This window comes from Eleginops maclovinus, chromosome 4 (assembly GCF_036324505.1).
Source record: "Eleginops maclovinus isolate JMC-PN-2008 ecotype Puerto Natales chromosome 4, JC_Emac_rtc_rv5, whole genome shotgun sequence".
Taxonomy (NCBI): domain Eukaryota; kingdom Metazoa; phylum Chordata; class Actinopteri; order Perciformes; family Eleginopidae; genus Eleginops; species Eleginops maclovinus.
In genome coordinates this window covers 6,313,557-6,340,581 of record NC_086352.1, presented here as the reverse complement: position 1 = coordinate 6,340,581, position 27,025 = coordinate 6,313,557, and the positions used below count along the sequence as shown (strand labels likewise).

The 27,025-nt window shown below is 40.4% G+C and overlaps 1 protein-coding gene across 6 annotated transcripts in view; it reads right to left on the bottom strand.

Moving 5' to 3' along the window:
• Positions 1-27,025, bottom strand: part of LOC134862884 (A-kinase anchor protein 13) — a 110,938-nt gene that overhangs the window by 17,347 nt on the left and 66,566 nt on the right. For 4 of the 6 annotated variants that reach the window (XM_063880985.1, XM_063880987.1, XM_063880989.1 and 1 more), the window contains exons 13-28: positions 23,602-23,764; positions 23,052-23,160; positions 19,419-19,461; positions 19,081-19,192; positions 15,009-15,159; positions 11,924-11,991; positions 11,761-11,827; positions 10,745-10,898; positions 9,867-9,979; positions 9,217-9,363; positions 8,807-9,063; positions 7,763-7,888; positions 7,363-7,480; positions 4,690-4,938; positions 3,910-3,986; positions 1,823-2,004 (exon numbers count right to left, since the gene is read on the bottom strand). In XM_063880985.1, the coding sequence (XP_063737055.1) occupies positions 1,823-2,004; positions 3,910-3,986; positions 4,690-4,938; positions 7,363-7,480; positions 7,763-7,888; positions 8,807-9,063; positions 9,217-9,363; positions 9,867-9,979; positions 10,745-10,898; positions 11,761-11,827; positions 11,924-11,991; positions 15,009-15,159; positions 19,081-19,192; positions 19,419-19,461; positions 23,052-23,160; positions 23,602-23,764 (2,136 nt within the window). The remainder of the gene's footprint in view (positions 1-1,822; positions 2,005-3,909; positions 3,987-4,689; positions 4,939-7,362; positions 7,481-7,762; positions 7,889-8,806; positions 9,064-9,216; positions 9,364-9,866; positions 9,980-10,744; positions 10,899-11,760; positions 11,828-11,923; positions 11,992-15,008; positions 15,160-19,080; positions 19,193-19,418; positions 19,462-23,051; positions 23,161-23,601; positions 23,765-27,025) is intronic. The other 2 variants (XM_063880988.1, XM_063880990.1) reach the window with 1 other exon arrangement.

The window sequence follows — 27,025 nt, the reverse complement described above, 5'->3', positions numbered from 1 at the left end:
CTAAATGAAACATTTTTATTTGATTTTATTTATAATTAATTGTAAATGTTTTTATTTTTTATTTTCTTTGCAAAGTCAACATTTTAATAGTTTTGATATTTATTTTATTATTAAACGTTTGTATTATTATTTTTATTCACTTAAAATTAAACCTTTTTATTTGATGTTAAATATATTTAATTGTAATTATTTTATTTTATTTTATATTTAAAAAGTAACAATGAAAAATTTAAAGTCAATCAAATACATTTTATATTTAATGACATTGATTTAAATATTTTTACTAAGCAAAAAGTCAATATCTTACTAGTTCAATTATTATATAATATATAAAATATACAGATATATATAAAAGTAGTAAAGTACTCACAACAAGCACAAGTTATACTTACACATAATGAAGAAATGAATGAAATATAGGGAGGGAAGAGATAATAAGAAGAGAGAAGAAGGGATTTGGTGCAATAAAATATTGTAGAAATTATGAATAAAATGAATCGACAACGAGTGAGTTTGTAAAACAACACAGGGATTAGTAAACCCTGAGAGAAATGCCTGATGAGAAATGTGTTCTTTGTTTTATCTCCTGAGAGTAGCCGGTCTCACTGTTGACAGAGCTAAACCCCCCCCCCCCCCATTGCGGGCTGCAGTGGTATAATCCTCTGCTTAAAGTGAGCTGCCCTTGAAGCGGCTCCAGCGTCCCTGAAAACATCCCATCATCCTCAGGTAGCTAATTCTCCCGACAGCGGATTACCTCCATCACGGCCACGGGCTCGGTCTAACTCCTGGGTTACAACACTCATATGTGAACCAATACTGAAGGCGCAGTGCCCCCTTTACAGCGGACGTTAAAGGTAGAAGTCAAGGGGCTACAGTTCAAACGTACATTTATATAAGACTGAGAGGAAACGTGTATTTTGTAGATTGATTAATCTTAGAAAAGTGTAAACATTTTAAAAGATAATAAAACATTTCCAATTCCAACATGGCGTCTTTAGATATCTTGATTTTTAAACTTCATTCACTTTAACGTCACAAAAGCGGGAAAATATTGAGGCTAAAAACAGGATTTTCTGCTATTTTTAGAAACTATTCTAATTATGTATTGATTATTGAAATGCATGGTGAATATTTTTGTGCAGCTCAGTAATTCAATTAAAGTATAACGATGTCGCCCCAAAACCTTAATTGATCCAAAAGGTTGAGTAAAAAAATGTCGAATTGATGCTTCTGGGTATTTACTCTATCAATAACTCTGGATATTATTTCTAAGTGGTTTTAATTGGTGGAAAAACGGTCAGAAAACTGTGGGAAAATGTCCAACGTGTTGTCTTGAGAAAACCCAAATATACTTTCCGTTTGAGATGCTGAAAACAGCAATCGTATTATATTCAGTACAAACAAATATTCCATATTAAAAACACGGCAGATTATTTTTCTGCAGCCCAAACAAATTATTCAAGTATTGCTCATAAAGTTAGAACACCTGAATAAATTACAGTAAATAAAGATTGTAATCATGCTTCTGGGGTCAAAAAGACCCTGATAATTATTTTCCATATCACAGAATATGCAGATTATTTCTTACATAAATTCATTTTCTATAAAACATTGAACAAAGTGTCTTTAAAAGTCTGGATTTGTATAAAAACTGAGGAAAAAGCTTTAAAGATAGCATATAATAGCGATTAAAACCTGCATTTCCTGACATTTGTCCATGAAAAAAGACGACCCAAAGAGTTTTTCTGCAGCTGTGACCTCATCCCTGAAGCAAAAGCAGAAGACCTCGAACGTGGTTTATAAGTCGATAGATCCCACTCACATGGACTGCATGGCCTCCTGGATCAGCTGCATCCAGGTGTTGCGCTCCTCCTTGGAGCTGGCCAGCACCTCCATCATCTCCGGCTTCTCGATGCCCGCTGTGATGAGGAAGAGGCCGCGCTCCTCGTTGGCCACCTCCCTCACGATCAGATTCTGCAGGGAGATCACCGTGGAGCGCTGGTCCTGCAGCCGGAGGAGGGAGGGGGTTATTGAGGAAACAACAACAACAACAACGACATCAGAGGAGGGGAAGGAAGAAGTGGGAGGGGGTCGAAGGGGACGGACGGATGTTGAGGATGGACAGGGAAGGCCGGAAGGAGGGGGGAGAGGAGGGGTGATTGTGGGAGGAGAGAAGAGGAAATGAAGGGGATGAAAGTGACGAGTAGAAAGAAGATCAGAAAACGTGTCATTATTGCATTACAGCTTCAAATTACCTTAAAATGTCTGAACATTTACACATTTTATTTGTACTATTACTGTTATTAACAATTCACCTTTCATTCTGAGTTAAGTGCATCAAAAAAAAGAACTAAAAATGATTAAAGAAACACCTTTTAGTAACAATATCAATAATAATATAAATAATAATATATTTATAATACACATCAGAAATAAATATAATAATTGATTCAATAAAAAGAAATAGGAGGACTGGGGGGTAGAAGAGGAAACACTGGGTTATATGGGAGTCAACTGTCCTTGCCTCCTTAAAGCTGCACAAACCTTATAAAGCACAGTTTAGTAAGACCACAAACCACTGCTCCTTTACTGCTCCATCCAATAAAACTGAGAAACGGTGACCTCATCCCATAAGGCTTTTTAAGCATGCCTCTCTGTTGGGAACCAATCCAGAGCTTTGTGCAGAAATGCATTTTCACTTCTAATCTTTCGCCTGTTTTCATGCATTATCCAACCACTCAAAAGATGCATGCCTTTAGTCCAGTGTGTGTGTGTGTGTGTGTGTGTGTGTGTGTGTGTGTGTGTGTGTGTGTGTGTGTGTGTGTGTGTGTGTGTGTGTGTGTGTGTGTGTGTGTGTGTGTGTGTGTGTGTCGGACTCACACACACTCATCTACGGTGGCCCACAGGTGCAGATGCTCTTCAAAACCACGAGGAAAACACTTCCTTTAAGAGAAACTTGTCGGGCCGCTGTAGCGCCTCTGCGTGTATGTATATATGCACAAAGATTTGCTTGCTGTTTCAGGGATTCACAACAACAACAACAACAACAACAACAACAAAAGAGTCATAGTTTGCAAACCTCTCCCTCCTCTTAACCAGCCAGGATGTTCTGCAAGTTGTAAAAATACTATTCCACCAGCTTTTGGTTGGATAAGGCCTTATGTGGTATCTTTTTAGGCCACATATTTGCAGCCGTAGCGTCTGCAGATAAGTTACACACCTGTTGTGTTATGATCCACTTAAGTAAGGCATGGATAAAAGATAATACATCCCGGTATTTGTATCTCAAATTGTGTGTAAGGGATCCCAAAATCAGAGCTGAGCAAATGAAAAAACATGTGACTCCTACTGAAAAGACAAACTCTGGATGATACGCAGTTGATTCAGAGCCTCATTTAGCTCCTGATTTCTGTCCTGTTGACCCTTTGCCTAAAACCAAACCTGGTTCACATGGCTGTCCTCCCTCCCTTCAGACCTCCAGGTTATGTTCTACGTCAGCAGGCCCGACACAAACACAGCGAGACCTTTTTTAAAAGATGGATGTGATTATTACGCCACAGGCCTGCCTGTTTTTATTCCCCTACTGTGTGTGTGTGTGTGTGTGTGTATGTGTGTGTGAGATACAGTCCTGTAAACATGATGGTAAAAGAACCCTGTATGATTTATCACACTTTGGTTAGCAGCCGAGAGACGGAGCTGCTTTACGAGGTGCAGCTCTCCGGCAGCAGGCGGTGGCTACGCTAACCAAACAGCTAATGCTAACAGTAAAAACAGTGGGGTAGGAAAACATGACAACAGCCTCTCTGGAAACACTCATAGCATATCTATCACTGGAGGGGAGACAGGGGGTGACGGCAGAGGGGCGGGAGTAAAGATACTGAGGGAGAGGGAACATGTGAGGGTATATACCAGCATGGAGAAGACGTATTTCTGGTCCTTCTCCTGGAGGAAGACCAAGATGTCCGATAGCAGCAGAGCGTGGACATCTGGAGAAGAGCCGGAGAAACATTGAGAGTAAGAGTTCAAATACATGCGTACATAAAGACAGCTCCGTTCCCTGGAGGTCCCAATTGAAATGAAATCCCCTTTGAACATAATTCCACCTAAGCGTAATTTAAGGTGTGTTCAAAATAAGTTGAATGAATTTAATCTTTTTTTATTATCCATGTATTTAGTTATAATATAGAGACATATAAAGATATGTGCCTAATGCTGATTGAATATCATATGTATTTATTGTATATAAAGAATATACATTGCATAATTGAATTTCTTATTTGTAATTATATATCCATCATTTTGTATTTTTTTGTGGGACTTTTTGTATCTAATTTAAATACAAATATTCTACTTTTTAATATAAATAAATATACCTGAGATGAATATGCAGCGTGTCCCCATTACTTCTAAAGCATTATAATTAACACAGGTAATATTTTTTACAGATTATACAAACAGTAGTGCATCATTTTGACAATGAATATCTAAAGTCCCGGGCTCCTCCAGCAGTGCAACATGAATATAAACAACACATAGAACCATAAGTGTAGTGAAACTGAAACTGAAACAGAAGTAAGTAATATGTAAGTAGATCTCAAACATTTGTCTGGGGCATTGAAATGTTCCCGGACATGTGACGTCTACAGACAGTTTCATTGCTCAGTGAATGCGTCCCTTCAGCCTCCTCACCCTTCAGCCTCCCCTGGATGTTCTTGAGCTGCAGCCCCCCGTCGTGGATCAGCCTCCTCCTCAGCAGATCCTCTCTGGCAAACATCTGGCCGCTCTTCATCATCATGATGGACTTGCTGTCCATGCGGCCGTGGAAGTCCTTCAGCCGCCGGCGCTTCTCGTGCTCGTTCACCTTGCTGTCCACCGCCGCGATCACCTCCTTCACCAGCCGCACCGCCGCCGCCAGGTCCTTGTGGTCCTCCTCGCTCTCTGAGGTTCACACAAGGGTGGGGGGGGGGAGGTTCGTTAGAAAACAGAGAAGCAGGTTGATGATAACTAAGTAGTTAAAGCCAAATAAATGCAGGTAACTCATATGTCATTATTGCTCTGTAATCAGCTTTAATTTAATTTAACTACATGACTTTTTACACATTTTATTTGTACTTGACTGAAGTGCATCATAAAAAGTATAAAAACTACAAAAAAAGATCGTTTCATAAAAACAGTTCTAATTAAAGCAGAAAAATACTGAATAAAAACCTTTTTAAAAATAAATAAAATAATATTAATACATCTAATAACAAGAGTAACAATATGAATACTAATATGAATAATAATAGTAATAATAAAACATAAATAATACACATATTAAATACATATAATAATATATATCAATAAAAACAAACAGTGACTTAAAACGCGTAATAAAGGAAAAATAAATGAATAATAATTAAAGTTCAAATAATAATAATAATAATAATAATAATTAAAGTTCAAATAATAATAATAATAAGTAATAATATTAACACAAATACATTTAAAAATATATAATAATCTAAAGTCTTGTAAATTAATTTTTTAGGCATGTTTCTTGATGCTAATCTCAAAACGCTCTTAACACAGGGTTAGTCTAATTTAGTTTTAATTGATTGAAGTTAGACATGGAGGCCGGTTGTCAGCGTACCAGCAAAGGTAGGAACACTTTTTATATCACTACATTTAGAGGAGAAGGATTACAACACCCTGATAAAGTCCGTCTCTGATTTACACGTCTTCTATTTTTGTATTCTGGTTATTCAAAGTGGAATATGTTCCTCCTTTAGTTGTACGTCATCGCTCCGAGGCAGTGAAACACCGTCTCCCACTGAGCGTGTGTGTTGTGTATTACCAGAGTGTGTGTTGTGTTATTACCAGAGTGTGTGTTGTGTTATTTCCAGAGTGTGTGTTGTGTTATTTCCAGTGTGTGTGTTGTGTTAAGAGTCCTCTTAAAGCACCTGGGGGATTAAGACAGCGATGCACCATCCCACAGAGAACTATAAACAGGCTTTGGGGGAAGGATTAGAGCGTCGCACACAGTGGGAGGCCAGCGGACCAGATCTGCTTTAAATCACATTAAATCATGGAGTATTTTAAAGTCGGCTTTGAATATCGTGTTCAAATAAGCGTCCAACATGTGTCTCGTTCTTCGCTAAATATATAAAAGCATGTGAGAAATTCAGCTTTCTAGGAGCGTTCCTAAAACAAGAAACCAGGAGCCGTACGGGGTTTAAATTTAATCGTGCTGGGGGGAATTGATGAGCGTTTAGGGGAGATATTCTAGCTCAGCTCAGGTTGCAACATCATGTGATTTAAATGTGTTTTGACAACAGAAACTGCATTTGATTTTGTTTATATTATTACAACTCTCTCTATATTTTCTCAGATAATCACACATTTGAATATATATTAAAGTGGTGTCATTTTGTCTTGTGTTTTTCATTTCATCTCAACGAGCTGGGAGGAATGTGAGGAGTTTGTGGGGACTTTTGGAAACTATAGCAATAAGAAATAAAAGGTATTGTATGAATGCATAAAAACATACAGACATGTTTAATTTCTTTAATATAAAAAAAAATAAAAATGTAAAAAATAAAAGAAAATCTGAATTAAAAACTAAAAATGTAAACAATATAAACATTTAAAAAATATAAAAATATAAAAATATAATAATGTATAAAAATAAACTTACAATAAATAAAAAAAGTTAGCTAAATATCAAATGTAATAAAATAAGGATATTTATTTAAAAAGATTAATTTAAGAAGCACATTTTACTACAAATGTAAAAATATCATTATTTATATTTCCTTTTTCTTATTTGTGGATTTTTATGTAACTTTTTAATGTCTTGAAGTTCTGTGCATAGCAAACATCTGCATTTCAAAACGTTCCTACTAAGTGTTTAGATGTGGTTTGATCTGTAAATCAACTTAATGATCTATAAGCGAGTACACATGATCTTTAACACAGGAAATGGGCCTCATTCTGTCTTGTTTTGAGCAGCCCAGCAGCAGATACAGTTAAAGAAAACACTTCTGACTGAACATGAGTTCATCCTGTACTGCTTTAAGACTTTGAATGCTTATTTTCTCCGTTATTAATACTGCATACTAATGTTTTGTAGTGTCTATAAGACTGTTTACAGGAAGATAACAGTGTGAGAAGTACAGATTAGGATCAATTAAAGGCCCAAATGTCACCAGTAAACAGTGATAGTGAAGTGATATTCCTACTGAATATGAAACATAATATGGGATTGCATTTACTCAGCCACTCACCTAATTACAGGCTGCTTTGTTAGACTGGTTTAATATTCTGCAAACTTCCTCCTTGCACTTTGCATGATTCATCTCATCACGTAGACAGGAAGCTCACCTCTTGTGTGCTGCAGCATCCTCTGAATCAGCACCGGGTACTTCGTTATCCTCTGGGTCACCAGCAGGATGCATTCTGGGATACCAAGCCTCCGCACAATGCTGCTACTCATCTTTTTCTGTTAGAAAACAACACCGAACAACAAGTGCTTTAGTGAAACGAGCCCACACAGCAGGCTGTTTACAATCAGGAACTCAGTTAGAGGGGAACAATGCAGTTACAATGCATGGGGGTGTTTGTGGAGGTGAGAGCTCCATGAGGAGAGAAGTCTCAGAGGTAGCCTGGCGTTAATACGTGCAAAAGGCTAGAAAGGAAGGCAGAACGAGAAGCTCCATCACCAGAACATATCTGCAGAAACAGACTTTAGGAAAAAGTGTGGGGGGGGGGGGGGGAGTCTCACTTTGATGAAGGCTTTGAAGCGTTTGTCTTTGGTCAGCAGGTCTTTGTAAAGGTTCACAGCTTCGTTGTGGCGGCTGCAGAATCGACCGTAAATCCTCTTCATGTTCTCCCCGTTGCATCCTGAGAACTGGAGCAGGATATATATATATAGAGATATAACAGGCATGAATACACAAGACAGACAATGCTACAGAGGAGCAAAAATAATGGTAAACTTTGCTGAAAGCTATTTTTTGTCTTCTAATTTAAACCCGATGAGCTGGGAGGAATGTGGAATTTGTGGGGACTATTGGGCACTTCAACAGTATTAAATAAAAGGTAACCTTACATTTGAGGTGTAATGTATATTGAATTAAATCCTCAAAATGACAACGCTACATGTTGATGTTCAGCAGCTGTAATCATCAGAATCAGAATTTAAAAATGAAATAATAAAGAAAATTAAAATGAAAAAATACCTTAAAGAAAATGTTAAAAATAATGAAACAAAACTCAACACTTTGAAATGTTTAAAACTACTAAATCTTAACACAACAGTTGAAATAAAATAATGAACTCAGATAATAAAATCCTGACAGTCAGATTTATTTAGAGAAATAAGTTCTACATCTATAAAATGTATATATTATTCTTTCTTCTCTTTTTCTATTTGTGTGTTTTATATTTTAATATTTCATGCACTTAAGTGTTTACTTATGGATGCTAAGTAACCAAATCATTTCTTAAACTGCAAATCATTCGAGCCGTTATTTCTCTCTTTATTCTTTCTTTTCCATCTTCAAATAATATTCATTCAAAGACAAATATTAGATTCATCTTAAAATCAATGCTTCCAACTGACTGTGAAATGTGTTGAGATAATACACTGAATTTAAATCTGTTTATTAAGTGTTTATAACACACGGACTCTGGATGTGTTTCTAATATTTAAACACTTTCTGTTTCGTGTCTGAACCTCTACTCCCAAGTTCCAGATTTTTTTTGGGTTGTCAATTTCACACATCTCCATTTATCCTCTTCAGGACCTTCCTCCCACCCCCCTCACCTGTCCCAGCAGGATGTCTCCGATCCGTCTGATGATGAACCCCCCCTCGGAGCTGCCGGCCTGCAGCTGGCTCTCCCTCTTCCTCTCCAGGAGGCGCAGGAGGTGCTGGGTGTGGAGCTCCAGGAGTTCGTCCAGGACGGGGAACAGCTTCTCCACCGTCTGCAGCTCCAGCTGGAGCTCCTTCTGCAGGCCCTTGCTGTAGACCTCGGACAGGATGCGCAGCGTGCGGATGTGATGCAACTCCGTCTGCATCAGCTCTGAGACACAGGGAAGTGAAACTCAGTCAGAGAGACGGATGAGTTATTAAACACTTTCACTGATCACAGAGCAGCCTGTTGAAACAGGTCTGCAGAGCTGCATTATATTACAGCTGCTTTTGAGCGGCATTCAGACGGTGATTCTGGACGTACCGTAGATGACGTCCTGCTTCTTCACCAGCTCTTTGTCCAGCTGCTTCAGATACTGCTGCTCTGCAAACAGGCTCCAGGAGTCGGCCTCCATCTCTCTGGCCTCCGCCTCGAACTCCCCCATCAGCTGTCCGTCCATCATCTCCGTCCCTGCAGCAACAACACATGCACGCCTTAAAGCTCACGTTATATTCTCTGTAAAAGGTTTGTCTGAATAACACAGCTTTGCATTTGGGTTTCAACAGTTAGAGCTTTCAGGAAAAGGCTGAATCTTATTGTACAGTATTTGTTTATGTAGCTTTAGCTGCTGTATAACTTCATAAATGTACATTTAGTTCAAAGTCACAGATCCAATCTGATCAGCAGCAGTCTTTGGAAGTGTTTTGGTGTGTGTGTGTGTGTGTGTGTGTGTGTGTGTGTGTGTGTGTGTGTGTGTGTGTGTGTGTGTGTGTGTGTGTGTGTGTGTGTGTGTGTGTGTGTGTGTGTTAAATTGTTTTAAACATGGAGCTACACTACATTTGTTACCCTTCAAAATAATGGGAATCATACAAAGGAATACAAACATGTCGGCTATAACCAATTCAGTTTTTTGTGTGTGTGTGTGTGTGTGTGTGTGTGTGTGTGTGTGTGTGTGTGTGTGTGTGTGTGTGTACCTTCGTCAGTGAGTGACTCCATGGACTCGGTGACCTGGTTGGTTCTGTTCAGAGAGTCCGTGGACTGGGAGAGGTACCGCAGGCCTCTGATGGGGATGTCGTCAAACACCGGACTGAACAGAGAGACGGAATAGAACATGAGCGATGCCAGACGTTTCAAACACAAGCAGCCATTGGTGGTTCACTGAGTGTACTGAGTTATCCAGGCCTGTCACGTTTGTAGGCCCAGATACAAATATTAAATAACCAAACAAAATACAAAAGTAAAACAACGACAGCATTATGTGTACTTTACATTTGAATACTTAAGAGTACTTTTGACTTAATAAGAAACACCAGTAATACTTCACCTCTGTCAGTATGTCAGTATGTCAGTATGTCAGTATGTCCTCTGTCAGTGGTCTTTAAACATCCTGCTTCTTTGTGGAGACGTATAAAAAGTACCATTTTTATTTAGTATTTGGAAGATATGCTGAGGGCCATCAGACCAGCACAGGAATACTGAACTCAGGGGCGGAGTCTGCATAAACTACAGGAGGGCAGTTTATTTATAAGTTTACCTAACCTCTTCCAGGAGGTCTTTATTTGTCTATAAAGCACTAAAAACAGACTATTTTTCTGGGGGTTTGGGGAGTTTTGATGCCTTATTTTTAAAAACAAATCCCATTTTGAATTATTTTTTTTTCACAGTGAATTTGAAAAATGACCACCTGATTAAAAATGAACTATCCTTGCATTTCGCTCTTTAAACACAGAAGGTGAACTGGGCTTAAGTCCAGTGTGACCACATCACAGAAAGGCTTTAAAGCTAAAAGTCAAATAGCATCAGAAAAGTGTGATCTAATTCAAATCAAACTGGATTATCTGAGTACTCTCACCCGGCGATGTTGCTAATGGAGAGACTCTTGGACAGGTTGTTGCCATGGAAGCCCATGATGCTGGTGTTTCTCCGTGACGACAGCCCGAGGGAAGAGGAGGAGTGGTCCTCCGGAGACAGGATGGCTGACCACGGACGCTCCCTCGTCCCACCAGCTGGAGGGGGGAGAGAGAGGGGTGTTACAGGAGAGCTGGTCCACTACGGTATATACAACACGCCTCTGTGACTCATCTCTGTTAATATTAAATACACTGCTGCTCCCCATCGGGACTCCTACCCCACAGCTAAGGACTGAACTACTCACCAAGTAAGTTATAAAAATGACAGGCAAAAATGATGCAAACCTAAAAACAACACAGCATCCGAAACACTGTGAATCTACAGAAGCACAAAAACATTATTCTTTAATAACTTTATTGTATTTATGATTTAAAATGTAGTTCTTTCCTTATTTTATAAACTACATATTGTTTTTTTAACTAATGTATTGTTGGTCTTTAGGGTGAAAGCTGTTTTGATTAACAGTCTTTCATTAAGACTTCAACACATTTTTTACATCCTTTTCTTGAATGACTTTGTTATATTTAAGTCGTCAAATGTAATTTTGATTGTTGTTGTAAATCATTTCTTATCTTCTGTTAAATTATTTAATTTATACTCCATTTCTTTGTTTCATTGCCTTTGATAAAGAATGTTTTTAAGACATTTTTCATTATTTTTAGTCATTTTTACATTTTATTCAAACTGTAATCCTAACTTACTCTAATTTTATGAATCACTTAAATTAGTATTTGAGCTGTTCACTCATTTTTAGTTTGATCACAGGTGTGCATGTGTGTGTGTGTGTGTGTGTGTGTGTGTGTGTGTGTGTGTGTGTGTGTGTGTGTGTGTGTGTGTGTGTGTGTGTGTGTGTGTGTGTGTGTGTGTGTGTGTGTGTTTATACATTTTTGTACATTTTATTGCCTTACTTTGTAATAGAACTGATTCTGATTGTAAGACCTGTGTGTTGTGACTTACATTTGTTCCTCATGGTGACGGTGGGGAACGGCACGGAGTCTGGAACTGCATACTGCTGCTTGGGCAACTAAAGAGAGACAGAGAATAAAATAAAGGAGGAGTTCACATCGTGATTCTGCAGGAGACTCGACACGGACTGACAGCTGGAGCTGCTGAACTTTACCTTCATCTTCACCTTGGCACAAACAGGAAGGCTGTCCCTGCAGCTCTTATGGACCGAGGCGTTACAGTCTGCAAGAAGAGGGAGTCTATGAGCATGGAAGAGGAGGAGGAGGAGGAGGAGGAGGAGGAGGAGGAGGAGGTGAAGCTAAAAACTCTGACGGCTGTTCCTCGCCAGCCAGGAAACTCCTGCAGCCTCTAATGAGAGCCAGACTGGAGCGTGTGATGCAACGAGGGGTAATACTGAGCGGGAACCAAAAATAAAAGAGGCCGAGGAATGACACACACACACACACACACACACACACACACACACACACACACACACACACACACAGCATGGGAAGCATTTCTATTATCTAAACATCTCGATGACTGTTTTGAACAGGGACTCATCGTTCAGGACGGTTGTGAATAAGATCTGCTCTGTAATCTGATCCCGTTGAGTCAACTGAACACTTTTACTCCCATGAACTTCTATATTAAGATATTTAATATGAGTTTGGAACCAGATCACTAACTGGCTGTGGCAAAATCAGGAGTTTTAATGAACTTTTCAAAACTTACCAACAAAGCAAAGTTTATACTATTAAAGCTGAAGTATAATTTAATTTCCCCAACGTAATGTTCAATTTCTAAATTGTTGGACATCTTTTCTATATGTTTCATATTATTCACTTAGTATTGAAACTGGTACAAGCAGGCAGGAATGGGTTTCCTCCAGAGGGTGGGGGGGCATCTCCCTTAGGGATAAGGTGAGAAGTCCAGTCCTGGGGAGGGACTCAGAGTAGAACCGCTTTTGCTTCCGGTTGAGAGGAGCGTGTGGAGGATGCAACCTGGGCCCCTCCCTAGGGAGGTGTTCCAGACAGCAGGGAGGAGACCAAGGGCAGACTCAGGACCGGGAGGAGGGATGATATCTGCACGCTGGCCTGGGAGCACCTCGTTGGGGTGTTTGGGGTCCTATATTGGAACTGCTGCTTCCGGACCCGACCTCGGATGGATGATGGATGGAGAATATTGCTCTTTTTTATTCATTGTATCACCCTTTATTTACAGCAGTCAAATTGTTTAATATTATCCTATTGATGTGATTTATTTAATATAACTTTTAGTTTTATTATTAGGATTTTTATTTTATGAATAACTTTTACTGTAGTTTAATTTGATCAGATTTGTTTTAATCTAGATTTATTTAATTGTGCTATTAATTTAACTTCCTATCTTGTTTTTACATGAAATTATGAGATTTGTCAAATAGTTTTTGGTCTTTTTTTTTATCGTTTTTTCTTATTATTTTCAGTTTGCCCGTCTTTATTTGAGCTGCACTTATTATTTATTTTAAAGGTGCTGTAAGGTAAAGTGTGATTGATCCACAGAAGCATTCTTCCAGTTACAGGTGGGTGATGTGCAGACGTGCTGCACAAGTTAAAACACTGACAGACCTCGTCCTGCTTCCTGTCAAACAGCATGTCCGCTGTGAAGATTACATCAACCCTGACGGACAGCTGAGACCATTATCTGTGAGTTAAATCAAGAAGTAGTCGCATTTAATACAGATTTTTGACTTCTGTTGCAGGAACATGTTAATTGAGTGTAATTATGACGTGCCGAGTAAAACCAGCTGAAGTTCCTGCGGCGTTCCCCTCCTCTTTAATGGTTTTATTGGATATTTTGCAGCTTATTGTGGACGTCTAACTCACTGCAGCTAATCTCACACAAAGGATCAGTGTGTGTCTGCTGATTGGACAGCAGCCAGACATCTGCACACATCCCAGAAACACCGTCCCAAACAGATCCCAACAAGAGGCTGTGTTCTGAGGCGCATTGTGGCTGTGATCCATCTCAGAGCTGCTTCTCCTTTTAAGGCTTTTCTTGTTTTTTAAGGTTTGCAGCAAAAGGCTTGAGCAATAAAGCACATCCTCTTTAGAGCTGCTGCTGCTGCTGCTTCGGTAAAAACAAAGAAAGAAAAAAAGCACAAAGTGTTCTGCTGCTGTCAGAAGACTTTGGAGAGTTTCACTACTTCATAATGATCTGCAGCTCAGACCAGAGCTCTTTCATTGTATGCATTACAACACACTGGATTACAGCATTAAATACATTAAAATAGTTGGTAACGATGTATAAAAACACGATGAAAATGAAACCGTTTATAATAACTATAACAGATTAAGTACCTGGATATTTCTTTAATTATAGCATAACCAGTATTTACAAAAACCAGGATGTTTGAGTGATTAAAAATCAGTGTATTCCAATTAATTTGCCAAAAAAAATTTGATTTGATTTGATTGATAGCAATATGTATTTATTTGTTTACATTTTATACAGAAATCCCAATTAAATCTGGAATTATTTTGGCCAACACACTGATGTAGTGAAAATCTCTATCATGAGAGCCATTTAATTCACATTTGTATTTATTATTTACATCATTTTATTGTCTTGAGTTGCTAAATGTGCTGAATTCCTTTTAGTCTTTTTCTGTGTTTTCGGTTTGTCAGTCTGCAATTCAAATAACTTTTAACTGCACCAATGTTTATGAAAATACATAGTGTGTCATTGAAGTGTGTTTTGCAAAGACATATTGCAGAAGTAAAAAGCCATCTTAATCATAGGATATCCAATTCTGTGTTTTCCACCCGTGGCTTTGCATGTCTTCAGTTTAAAAAATAAGAAGAATACCTCTTAGTTGAATACTCGATTCTGATTGGTCAATTCGGACCTTTCAGAGGTTGTTAATACTCGATAACACACTGCTGCTACGCAAAGTAAAGACTGTTGCTAAGGAGGATCAACTGCAGAAATAAGGAGGTTAAAAGACAGAGGAATCACCAGAAGAAGACAGACAGGAAGTGAACACTAAACTAAGTTGTTGTTGCCGAAGTTCTTTTGTTAGCGGAAGTCATTTCACGTCAATGAAATCCTTTCAGTTAATATTGGGAGTCCGGCTCCATGACCACCGGTCAGGTGTTCTGTTTTATGATGACCGCCTTGCTGCACATCATCCCTTCCTTAATGGGCTTTATAATTAGTCACAAACAATGAGCTGGAATAAACAAACAAACAGATGGATACATAAATGAACTCACGTGTGCAGAGGTAGGCCTCCTTGCTGTTGAACGCCTTGCTGCACTGGACGCACTGACCCCGACCCGGGCTCACCGGGGAGAACAGATGCCCGTTGATCGCCTTCTTGTCCTTCTCCTTCCCGTCCTTGTCTTTCTCCCGTTTCTCCTTCTCCTGCACAGGTTCAAAGATCAGAGTCCGGCGGTGAGATGTTTGAGGAAGATAAACAACGTCACAACAGGTCTCAGCTTCTGAATCCAGCAGAGCGACACGATTACTGGGATGCAGAGCACAGCAGGGGGCTCTGCATATTAAGGGATGCTTTATTTAGACCGACAACAAATTGGCTCATTAAGAGACTTTGGGGAGTTTAAGGGAGTCTTGACTCATTTGAAAAACAAAGAAATTTTAATTCTAACACAGGGAAAATCAGATGTGTCTTTTACAGGATGAGATGTCCTAAGACCTAAGGAGAGTAAGGGTAGTCTGATAGAAATCCATATTGTGTAGTTTTCCTAAGCTTCTGGGAGACTCTTCCTCGAACGTCACCCTGATGAAAGATCAGGGAGGGTTTGAGCGTGACTCCTGCAGGATGCATGTCTCCAGCCGGAGACTCCCTGTCTGGGAATCAGTTGTCTGACCTTTCCAAAACAGGCTCTCTGCTGGTGGAGCGTTACTGGACGAGGTCATCCTGAACTGTTGGTCATCTCTGAACACAGAGCTGAATCATAATCACCGTGAAGCCGAGCCCCGGAGAACAGAGCTGCTTTTCTCCGGGATTGCATCACAGAGCCTCCACCCAAACCCAGAGGAAACGGGAAAGTGGAGTTTCCAGCTTTGTTAATGGCCGACGTGGGCCTCTGGGTTAGAGGAGACCGCTGAGCTCTGACACACTGCAGCTCCTTTAGATACCAAACTGCAGGATTTAAAGAAGCCCTATCATGCTGTTTCTGGGGTTTCCCTTTCCTGTAGTGTGTCCTGTAGGTTTTAGTGCATGTAAATGGTCTGCAAAGGGAGTGACATCACTATGCTCTTCTATTGGCTAGCGCTCCAACACATTGTACGTGATAGGTTAAGAGGCGGGACAATCTCTAAGCAGGTTGACCAATTACAACAGAGCCGCTCAGCTACATACTGATATACACATCAGCAGGAGAGGACTCTTTAAAGTAGAGACACTACATACTGATATACACCTGAACATCAGCAGGAGAGGACTCTTTAAAGTAGAGACGCTACATACTGATATACACCTGAACATCAGCAGGAGAGGACTCTTTAAAGTAGAGACGCTACATACTGATATACACCTGAACATCAGCAGGAGAGGACTCTTTAAAGTAGAGACACTACATACTGATATACACCTGAACATCAGCAGGAGAGGACTCTTTAAAGTAGAGACACTACATACTGATATACACCTGAACATCAGCAGGAGAGGACTCTTTAAAGTAGAGACGCTACATACTGATATACACCTGAACATCAGCAGGAGAGGACTCTTTAAAGTAGAGACACTACATACTGATATACACCTGAACATCAGCAGGAGAGGACTCTTTAAAGTAGAGACACTACATACTGATATACACCTGAACATCAGCAGGAGAGGACTCTTTAAAGTAGAGACACTACATACTGATATACACCTGAACATCAGCAGGAGAGGACTCTTTAAAGTAGAGACTCTACATACTGATATACACCTGAACATCAGCAGGAGAGGACTCTTTAAAGTAGAGACACTACATACTGATATATACCTGAACATCAGCAGGAGAGGACTCTTTAAAGTAGAGACACTACATACTGATATACACCTGAACATCAGCAGGAGGACTCTATAAAGTAGAGACGCTACAGACTGATATTACATTGTGTGATCACCACTCTGTATTTTACAGTGAGATTTAAAAGCTGTATTGTTACTTTAACTCGAGTAAAGGATCTGAGTACTTCCTCCTTCTCTGCGTTGCACTCATTATCACTTCCTGCTACAGCAGGTTGACACATTTCTAAAAACTAGAAACCACATTGACTGTTTTAAGAATCCTTTTTCTTTTAATTATGATACTTCACATATCTCAAAAGCAGTAGTGGAGAAACAGAGAGCAAACACGACCACTAAGTTTTGGGATAAAAGCATTCAGAAAAAGAGAAGGGATTACCTGATGAATGACATCTCTGTCATAAAACAGTCATAAAAGGAACTTTACGTTCGTATTTTTACATACTTTCACTCAGGAAGTCTTTAACCAAATCCCAGGTTGTGTACATAGTGCCATTTTGTAAAAACACAACTATAAAACCACCTTTTTCACATTGTTTTATGAACATATTTTCACTTTAAATGAGTAAATCCTCTAAACCAACACCAGCTCTGGTCTTAGATGTGTACGTTATATATATATACTTATACATCTAGCCTGAGCTGGTGAAGGAAGAAGCTGACAAAAAATACTCTAAATGTTTTACATTTTGGCTACAAGCATGCAGAAGTAGCCTCTTGCGACATCTGAGCGACAAAGAGTGGAAGGCCCTTAAACCGGCGATGACTTCACTGGAAGAAAAGACCTCAGCTGCAGCGAGCCTTTAAACACGATACTGAAACAGACAATATAATGAACTCTATCAGCCTACCTCCAGCCAACATTTCCACCTCAGTGAGAAGCCATGGCTCCCCGCGAACCTCCTGTACAACATCCCTGTGAGTGTGTCTGTGTCTGTCTGAAGCTGCTACCAGCTCTAAGGCTCCATCAGGGAAAAGACGATGAGGAAGTGAGCGGCTGTTTCTTCACTGTGCTGCAGACGCTGCGTCAAAATTGCATCAACTATATCCTCTTAAAGAACTTTGGGACTAGCTCTGTCATCTTTATTAAATGTTTCCACCTTCAGAGTCTATGGGGCACAGCCAGACTGCTGACATGCAAAGAAATGAATGAATAAATCATCCCGAAAATGTGCAAAAAACGTGGAAAAAAAGCACAACATTTATGAGAAAAATGATCCTAAAAAATCTTGGTTAATTTCCCCAAACATATGTGAGTTGCGCTTCATTCGTACCATCTAAAGCAAAAGTAATAACGTGCATTCATTTTTCCTTGGTGTACAAGCAGGCTGAATTAGGAGCGCCGCAAAATCAAGAGGAGATGGTTTTCCCATCTCTGATTTTAAAGAGCCTCATCCATTTCAATCTGACGGAGAGTGTGGTGTGTGACGGGTCTGTGGTCGCTGAGGTGGCTTCTTTGGTTGTCACTGAATATTGTGTATATATAGAGAGTATATTATGGATGCAAGTCAATGACCGGGTGTCAATTTGAACATCAAGGCTCTGTAAATGGTCTTATTATCTGCAAAACCACGATCAATAACGCTGACCTCGGGTGCGATGGTGTCTGTAGCAGAGCTGTCTCTTTAAAAGCAGAGCGAGGACTGAGGTTAGAGAAGAGATTATCAAACCATAGATCCAGCTTCCTGTTTCACTTCCTGTTCACCCCTCTGTGCCTCTCTGCAACGCCTGCAGAGTTTGAGGTTATATCTGGGCCCAGTTTTTTGTTTATCAGGGTCATTTGGAAATCTAACACATGTACTAGAAAAATGTGTACTGAAATGTCTGAAAAATCTTTGGGAACTGTCTGAAAAATAACGGAAAATTGTCCTAAAAATATGTAATAATACGGCCGAAAAAGATTTGCAAAATGTCCAAAACAATATTTTGTTAAATGTCTAAAAAAATTGAAGAACTCAGAAAAATATGACAACAATTCCGAAGAAGATGTCTTATGAATATGTAAATAATCCTCTGAAGCATAATTTAAAATCTCTGAAACAAAATATATATTTGTAATAAAAGGTCTGAATAATATTGTGCAAGATTTCTAAATATAATGATATAAATAATCTATGGAAAATATTAAAACGCCAGAAATAAAAGGTCAAATACTAGATAACAAAAGATATATCTAAAAATAATCAATGCATTTTGAAAATGGGATGGTTTCGGTTTAAAGAGGATGAGGCTGAATTATGAGCAAACACACATGAGGAACAGGAGGGTCTGCTTTTAAAGGACAAGTAGAAGTGGCCCCTCACCCTGGTCTTCTTGTACATCTTGTTCTTGAGGTAGCTGAAGGTGCGGCTGACTTTTGTCGTACTCTTTTCATCAGCGTCGCTGCGCAGAGGGCCGGGCTCCTCCTCTGATATACTGCAACACACACACACACACACACACACACACACACACACACACACTTAATTCCTCCTCAAACAGCTGCATTCTTACCTGTTAACACATTCCTTAAGCAGCTCTCTACAGCTCTATAAAGGTCCCATAGAGAACCACAGCCACACAGTGTCTTTATAGGACTATAAAAAGTGCAGCTGCAGTGTGTGTGTGTGTGTGTGTGTGTGTGTGTGTGTCTTAGACTGACCTGTATGCTAGTGACCCAGAGGCGCTGGAAAACGACCTCATACCTGGAGAGAAATGAGAGAGGAAGTCAGCGGCAGGGCAAGGATTCAGCAGTAAAACATATTGTATTTGAAGTGTTTCTGGAAATTCTCCTTCTTCCATCTCTTTAAGGAGATACAAGTCTCTGTTTGGAGGTTGAACACACTAACCACCAGTTTATTCTGTATCTACCTGAACTTTGACAAAGTTAGACTTATAGGTTAGACTTAAAAAGACCTTAAAACCAGCGTGTGTGCACATGGCCACTGTTCAGTTCACCCACATCTAACAGTTTCTGTATTCTTAATCCTACAATCAAAAGAGCTCTTTGGATTTCCAGTTTTTCAGCACTCTAGTTTTGGAATTAAAGGATCCAATATATATGTGAAAAATGTCCCAAAATGTGGTAATAAAATGATAACGAAATTGACAGGAAAAGAATTGAACATTTTACAAGTATATGGGAAAAATATACTTATAAATATGTAAACAAATATTGAATTTAATGTCCAAAAAACACCTTAAAACTGTCTGAAAATAATTTAAATGTATCCAAATATATGTTCAAAATAAACTTAAAAACATGCGCGAGAAAAAACACAATTAAATGTCTTTAAAATATTTGAAAAAATGTTTAAAATATATTATTATATATTTTAAATATATAATAATATATTTAAATATATGGGACACAGAATATGTCTAAAATGATTAGAAAAATGTCTGGAAAAAAGCCTCAATTGATGTCTATAAATATACAAAGTTAATTTAAAAAAAAACGTGTATTAATATTTTATTAAATTAGAAGATGCATGTAAAACATACACCAACAAAATCAAGAGAATAATGTAAGAAAATCTGTGAGTTTTTGGCTGGAATAATTTTTCAGAGATGTGCATAACGCATGCCCTCCTGTCCTTCAACAGCTACCTTTAGCGTCCTGGAGCCAGGTATTAACACTAGCTGCTCTCTCGCTGTGTAGATGTGTTACAGCCAAAAACAGAACGGCTCTGGCAGCGAGGATCGGGCCCTCGCTGAGGCCAGGAACCGGAGCCGAAGTGTTTCCTTTGATCCGCTGCCGCAACTCTAATGGCTGCTGGAGACCGGCTCCAAAAGATATCTGACTGCTCACACATCCAACCCCATGAACTCTCAAAACACACACACACTTTTCCTTTCCATGCAATACTTTAGGGTTAGATTTCAAACCGTTGGTGTTTGTAACTCAATCTCTGACCTAGTTGTGTTTCTTTTTTGATTGCACATAAAAGGCAAACACTGCAGGCGTTGCCCAGAAACCTCTGCATGTTCTTTACTTATTTTAAATCAGTTAAAAGTGGGTCTGCATCTTTGTAAGGGAATAACTTCCTAGGCAGTGATTTCTCTCCAATCCTCTGACGTACTTGTGAACATGCAAAGCATTGCTGGCCTGTCCTGCATCAGAAAGTCAAATCTTGAAAAGGATAATGAGGGAAAGGTGTGGACCTATCTGTGTTTCTACTGCAGCACTTTTGATCCCCATTGTCCGAAGATGGTACTGCCCAAATTTGAAGTCAATTGGATGAAAACTGTGGGAGGACTTTGTTCAAATGTGCCAAAGAAAAGTGCAGAAATTGACCAAAAGTTGCACATACAATTCAAAATAGCCGTCTTCCGGTTGGGTTTACGACATGTCCCTAAGAGTGTCTCCCCATGCTACATATCTCTAGCAAATTTCTAATTTCTAGGTGAAACCTGAGCGAGGGGCTGCCATTTGGTAACTTTGAGTGTTTAGCGAGAGTCCGAGAAAAATATCCCCCCGTAAAAAAAACTTTGGATAAAACGTTAAGGCCTTCAAAAAGGTGATTAACTGTAAGGACAACATTATTATTAAAGTGACTCTGTCTCTGCTCAGGCCCTAAAAATAATAGTATATATATTAATATCGTAGTACAATAATTCAATATAAATATTCACTTAATCCTAAAATCAAAAGAGCTCTTTCTACTGATATTCAGCTACCTCTCTAAAGTTTCAGCACTCCAGTTTTAGAAGTAGGGGTCCAACAAAATGTGTTAACAAAATGGAAAATGAAATGGAAAGTGTGTGGGAAATCATTTTACATTTTACAACCCAAAACATGTGGGAAACACAATCTATAAATATGTAGAGAATGTCCAAAGACTAATAGTACGTGTACATGTCAATCAATACAGCAGGTTTTGGGTCTGTCATTGGGTCCAGATCCAACAGGACACTACTGCACCGCCTCTCTAACACCACGGCTACTCTCCAGTGGATCTACGTCTACAGCTCAGTACTTACTCAGGTTGTCCTCATCATCACTGGATGAGGAGTCCCCGTAAAGATACTGAGGCTTAGATTTGTTGAGGGGGGAAAAGTTGAAAGAGAAAGAGATTCTCCTCTTACGCCTCAGCTGTGCCACTGCTGGGGGGGCAGGCAGGCAGGAAGGAAGGAAGACAGACAGAAGGAAACGTGTTATAATAAAATAAATGTTATAGAAACAGTGAGGAGGGAGGGGGGGGGGGTGTGTTAGGGTAAGAGAAACAGTAACGCCTAACAACTTGGGAAGAAATCAGGAAATGTTTTTGATGTTTCCTCTTGTTCTGAGTATTAGACCTCAGCTGGATGAACCAGTAAGATGTCAACCAGTTAACCTGCATGGTTAGTCCACTGGTTAGCTCCCGTGTCACCTACTGTGTGACTGACTACAATTACCCTTCAAACTACCCTTCTGATGACTGTGAGTGTACTCCTAACCCCCTCACCTCACCACCTAGATCATTTATACAGTATAGCCCAATTTCACCCATTAAGCATGTGTCTCGGGGGGGGCTTTACAGTGTGTACAGCATCCTCTCTGTGTTCAGACCCTCGCAGGTCCAAGGGAAAACTCCAAAGGAAAACTCTAGTTTTGTCCCCATCATCCTAGGAAAGCCTCTACACTCTGAGTTACTTTTAAACCCTCAGATGATTCTGTTTGTCGGCACACTGAGGCTTTTGGATGCATGTAAAGCACATTTTGAAATCAGCTTTTAGAGACTACACACTTTATTTCCTCTGCACTTGTAAGTGTGATATATTTAGATCTTGAACCATTGCTATATAGAGGGATTTTATTGATTAACCTGGTTGATAAATGTAATGTGATCAGTGATGTTTTGGTGGTATGCTTTTTATGTCCTAGTTCCACTTCTTCACTGGTATTGGACATACATTGTGAAGTGCAGAATCGTGCAATTCTCATGTAATTTCCTAGTCTGAGTATTTCTGCACATGCTTCGGGGTGAGGAAATATTGAGCTGTTACTTCTCTCTGTGTATCCAAAGAAGGTTGTATTTAATACATGTGATCTTGTTTATCCTCATCCTTTTATAGTCAGTTGTGAGGAAAGGAAACAACATGTAGGGTAACTTCTCATATAGACATCGACTGTACATTTTTAAAAAAGCATGTGAGGCACGTTTTGAGATCCACTTTTAGAGATCTAACTCTTTATTTAGTCTTTAGGATGGCTCTGATTTTAAAACAGGGCTCTATTGTTGATGAGGGGTCATGATACGGAGCTGAGATTACAGAGTTTGAACAGAAGGTAGCATCACGACTCGTCACTCACCATCGATGTCTCTCTGGCTGATGGCGAGCATGGACACGGACTTGGTGAGAGGGAGGGTCATGGTAGGACAGCTGTTCCTCAGGGGCCGATACCGCCTCGACATCTGCAGCTTAACACAAACAAGCTTCGGTCAAACACATTGCATAAAGAAAAGGAAACATAACACAGTGTATTTATATAGCACTTTGCAGACCAGGTGCACTGAAATGCTGAAACGTTAGATAAATAATAAAGGCTATTTAAAAGGGGGGTGTCGCTAATGGAAAAGCTAATCTGAAAAGCTGTGACTTTACGTCCACCAGCTGCCAAACAGGAAAACTAAGAAGCAAAAACCACACAGTTAATGACTTGTGATGTTCCCAGCTGAGAGGAGCCGCCGGAGGAAAGCATGTTTATTAATTCCTACTAATCTGCACACTGAAGAACCCGCACTGTTTACAAGTCTTGTTTACGTTCCAGCTTTACAAATACATCTTCCTCTCGTGTGAATTACGTTTTTAAGGATCCCTCAGGACTGCGTGACATTGTGTGTGTGTGTGTGTTAGCTGACCGGGTCACGCAGTCGGCTGTGCTCCTCCTCCACCTCGATCAGAGAAACCAGCGAGCCACGGTGATCGATGTCGAGCCGGGGCATCCTCGAACGCTCCAGGACCCGGGGCCCCTGACCAGTGATGGGGCCCCTCAGCTCTTCACTGAGCCCCTCCAAGCTGTAGCTGTGTGGACAAACAGATTGGAGAGGTTGATCATTGACGGGTCTGGGTCCCTGTTTTAAAATAAAATGTCCAGGTCCAACATCGCAGGATCTGTTTGAGACCCTTGGAGCCCCTATAGGCTAATCACACCTGCTACTGCTGCAGACACACACACACACACACAGACACACACAGACACACACACACACACACACACACACACACACACACACACACACACACACACACACACACACACACACACACACACACACACACACACACACACACACACACACAGTGTTTAAGCAGCTGAGTTATCGCTGGGCTCGCTGCAGATTTACAGCTGAAGCCGCAGCGAGTGTCTCCCAGCATCAGCATGGAGGGGTCCGCTGCTGTGATTTACAAACCCCATTACATCGATCTGTGGCGGGAAAATAAGAGGCCAGTGAGAATCCAATACAATGATTATGGAGAGGAAAAGTGCAGCTACATTTCAGGATGAGCGATGCTTCGGGACGGACGCTGGGATACTCGACGCTGCGGCGGTAAATCTCTCTTATCTCTGGTTTGTTTGGCACTCCATGATCCAGCAAATCATCGGCCAACACATTCAAATGTGGGGAGGAAGAAATCCCACTTCTTCAGCCCTGATTTATACCTGGGTCGATAACACGTACTGATGCAAACCCAGTGTTCATTAATAAGCCGTACGCCTCGCCGGGGGCTTTTTATGTCAGGCAAAATGAGGCTTGACTGATATCTCCGTTAAACTAAATGCAACAATTACAGATGTATTTAAAGAGCTCCGACTGATGTTTACTATCATTATTGATTCATCTGCCCATAGTTTTATTGATTAGTTGCAAAATAATGAAAAATGTCCATCCAAAATCCTACTAGATTTTCAAATGTCTTAATTTGTAAGTTCAGAACCCATGACTGTTAAATAAATGTAATATAAAGAGGCAGAAAAAGCTAAAGATCTCCATTTTAAAGACGCTGAACACAGTGTGTTATACAATTTGTGCATGGAAACAGTTTGTCACCATCAGAAATTCCAGCTCCTCTCCAGCCCCAGCTAACCAAGGCTCAGTGCTCGGCCCTCTTCTCTTCACCCTCTACATACTTGGTCAAATCATCCGCCAACATGGTCTCAATTTTCATTACTTCCCCGATGACACCCAACTCTATATCAGCAGCCGCCCATCGAGTCAGCTCCCTCCCCTTTAAATAGTCAACTGCCGACATTAAAACCTGGATGACTACCAACTTTCTCCAACAGCCCTTGAGCAAGGCACCAAACCCTGAAACTGCTCGCTGGCGCCGGGTACCTGGCAGCCTCCCTCCTCTGCCACCTCTCCTGCATGTGTAAACACTACAGAGTGGGGAAAGAAGGTTCCCCGTAAGGGATCAATACAATTTCTCCTTCTCCTCCTCCTCCTCCTCCTCCTTCTTCTTCAACAAAACCGAGCTCTTGGTTGTGGTCCCCAAAGCACTACTCCCGAAGGTTGAACATCTCCTCCTAGTCATTGATGGATGCGTGTTCCCTCCCCCGAAGTCTCCCACCTAAGTGTTATTCTGGATTCCACCCTCTCTTTCAACACCCACATCCGGTCCATTACTAAATCGGCCTTCTTCCACCTCTAAAACAGCCGGCAGCCGAATCCCTTGTTCACGCCTTCATCCCCTACCGTCTGGACGACCGAAACGGCGACCTACAACGCCCTTGACCGACTCTAGTACGTGCAGAACTCTGCTGCTAGGGTTCACACCCACAAAAAGCCCACTTGAAAGGCGCTGTACTGTATAAATCTGGCTCTCCTTCTTCTGTCCATCATCTTCTAATCTTTAAATCCGCAAATCATGCATTCTCTACAAAAACAGTATAACAGATGCAGTGTATAAGGAGTACATACAAAGATTAAATTGTATAAATCGGACCCATTGTCTCTGAAAGCTGATAAATCTAAGGCCTGATTTCTAATATTGGTATCAATGCATCCATCACTTCAACATCGCTGACCTAAAATGAACGACCGAACAACGATGATTATCTGAAACCAGCGTATCGGAACTCACCTGTCCTGCAGGTTGTGAATGAAGATGACTATATCTGCCATAATAAAACCAGTACCCTCCCAGTATAACTACATCCCACAGAGACACACACTGTCAAATCTCACTGAGTCACCAACAACTCTCTGCTGACTGTCAGCGCATTCAAACACTCCTACAAACACAGGCACACACACCCACAACAACGACAAATGCAAATCAATGTAAATACAGCCTATTCAAAGAAGGTCAAACACACACACACACCCCCCCACCACCCCACACACACTCACTGAGCTGAGGGAACTAACTACGACTACAGATGGAGATAAAGGGATGGGAGGGAAGTATTGCAGAGGATGTAAAAAGAGAAACAGTGCTAGGGGATGAAAAATAGTCCTGTACTACTCCGATATGCGCAGCACATCTCACATCGGTCAGGTATGTTGCCCGATGGATGATATATATATATGTTTACCCCAAATGGACACTGTATTTGAGGATAAACAGAGCTGGAAAATGATATCTTGAAATGTGTGTTTTTTTGCCAAGATACGTTTGATAACAGCTATTACCACATCTTTATACATTTAAATCAGTCTTACCTACAGAAACGTATCACACACACACACACACACACACACACACACACACACACACACACACACACACACACACACACACACACACACACACACACACACACACACACACACACACACACACACACACACACACACACACACACACACACACACACACACACACACACACACACACACTCAGAGCACTTTCCTGCAGGGATGGAGCACAATACAGTGACAGTGGGAGGAAGGATACGCTACGTCACCTAGCACGACTGACACTTTGCACCACATGAACTGGTGGACGGGATTTATCCGTACCTTCTCCTGTGGAAGGTCGGCTTCCCCTCTCTGGAGATGGAGGTGCATGATGGGTGAGACGAGTCGGGGTTTGAGAGGTCAAAACCAACACTTATGCAGGCTGTTTTTTTATTATTACTATTCTTGTGTTGGCTTTGTTGTGATTGGTCAACCGCTTAGAGATGCCCCGCCCCTTTCAGGAGAGGGACAACCCCAAAAGGCATAATAGGGCCTCTTTAATATCTTTCGTACAAACTTTAGCAGTCTTCTCCTCTAACGCAGAGCAAGAAAGCAAGTATTTTAGAATACACTGCCTCTTTAAAATGTGACTTGGCATGAA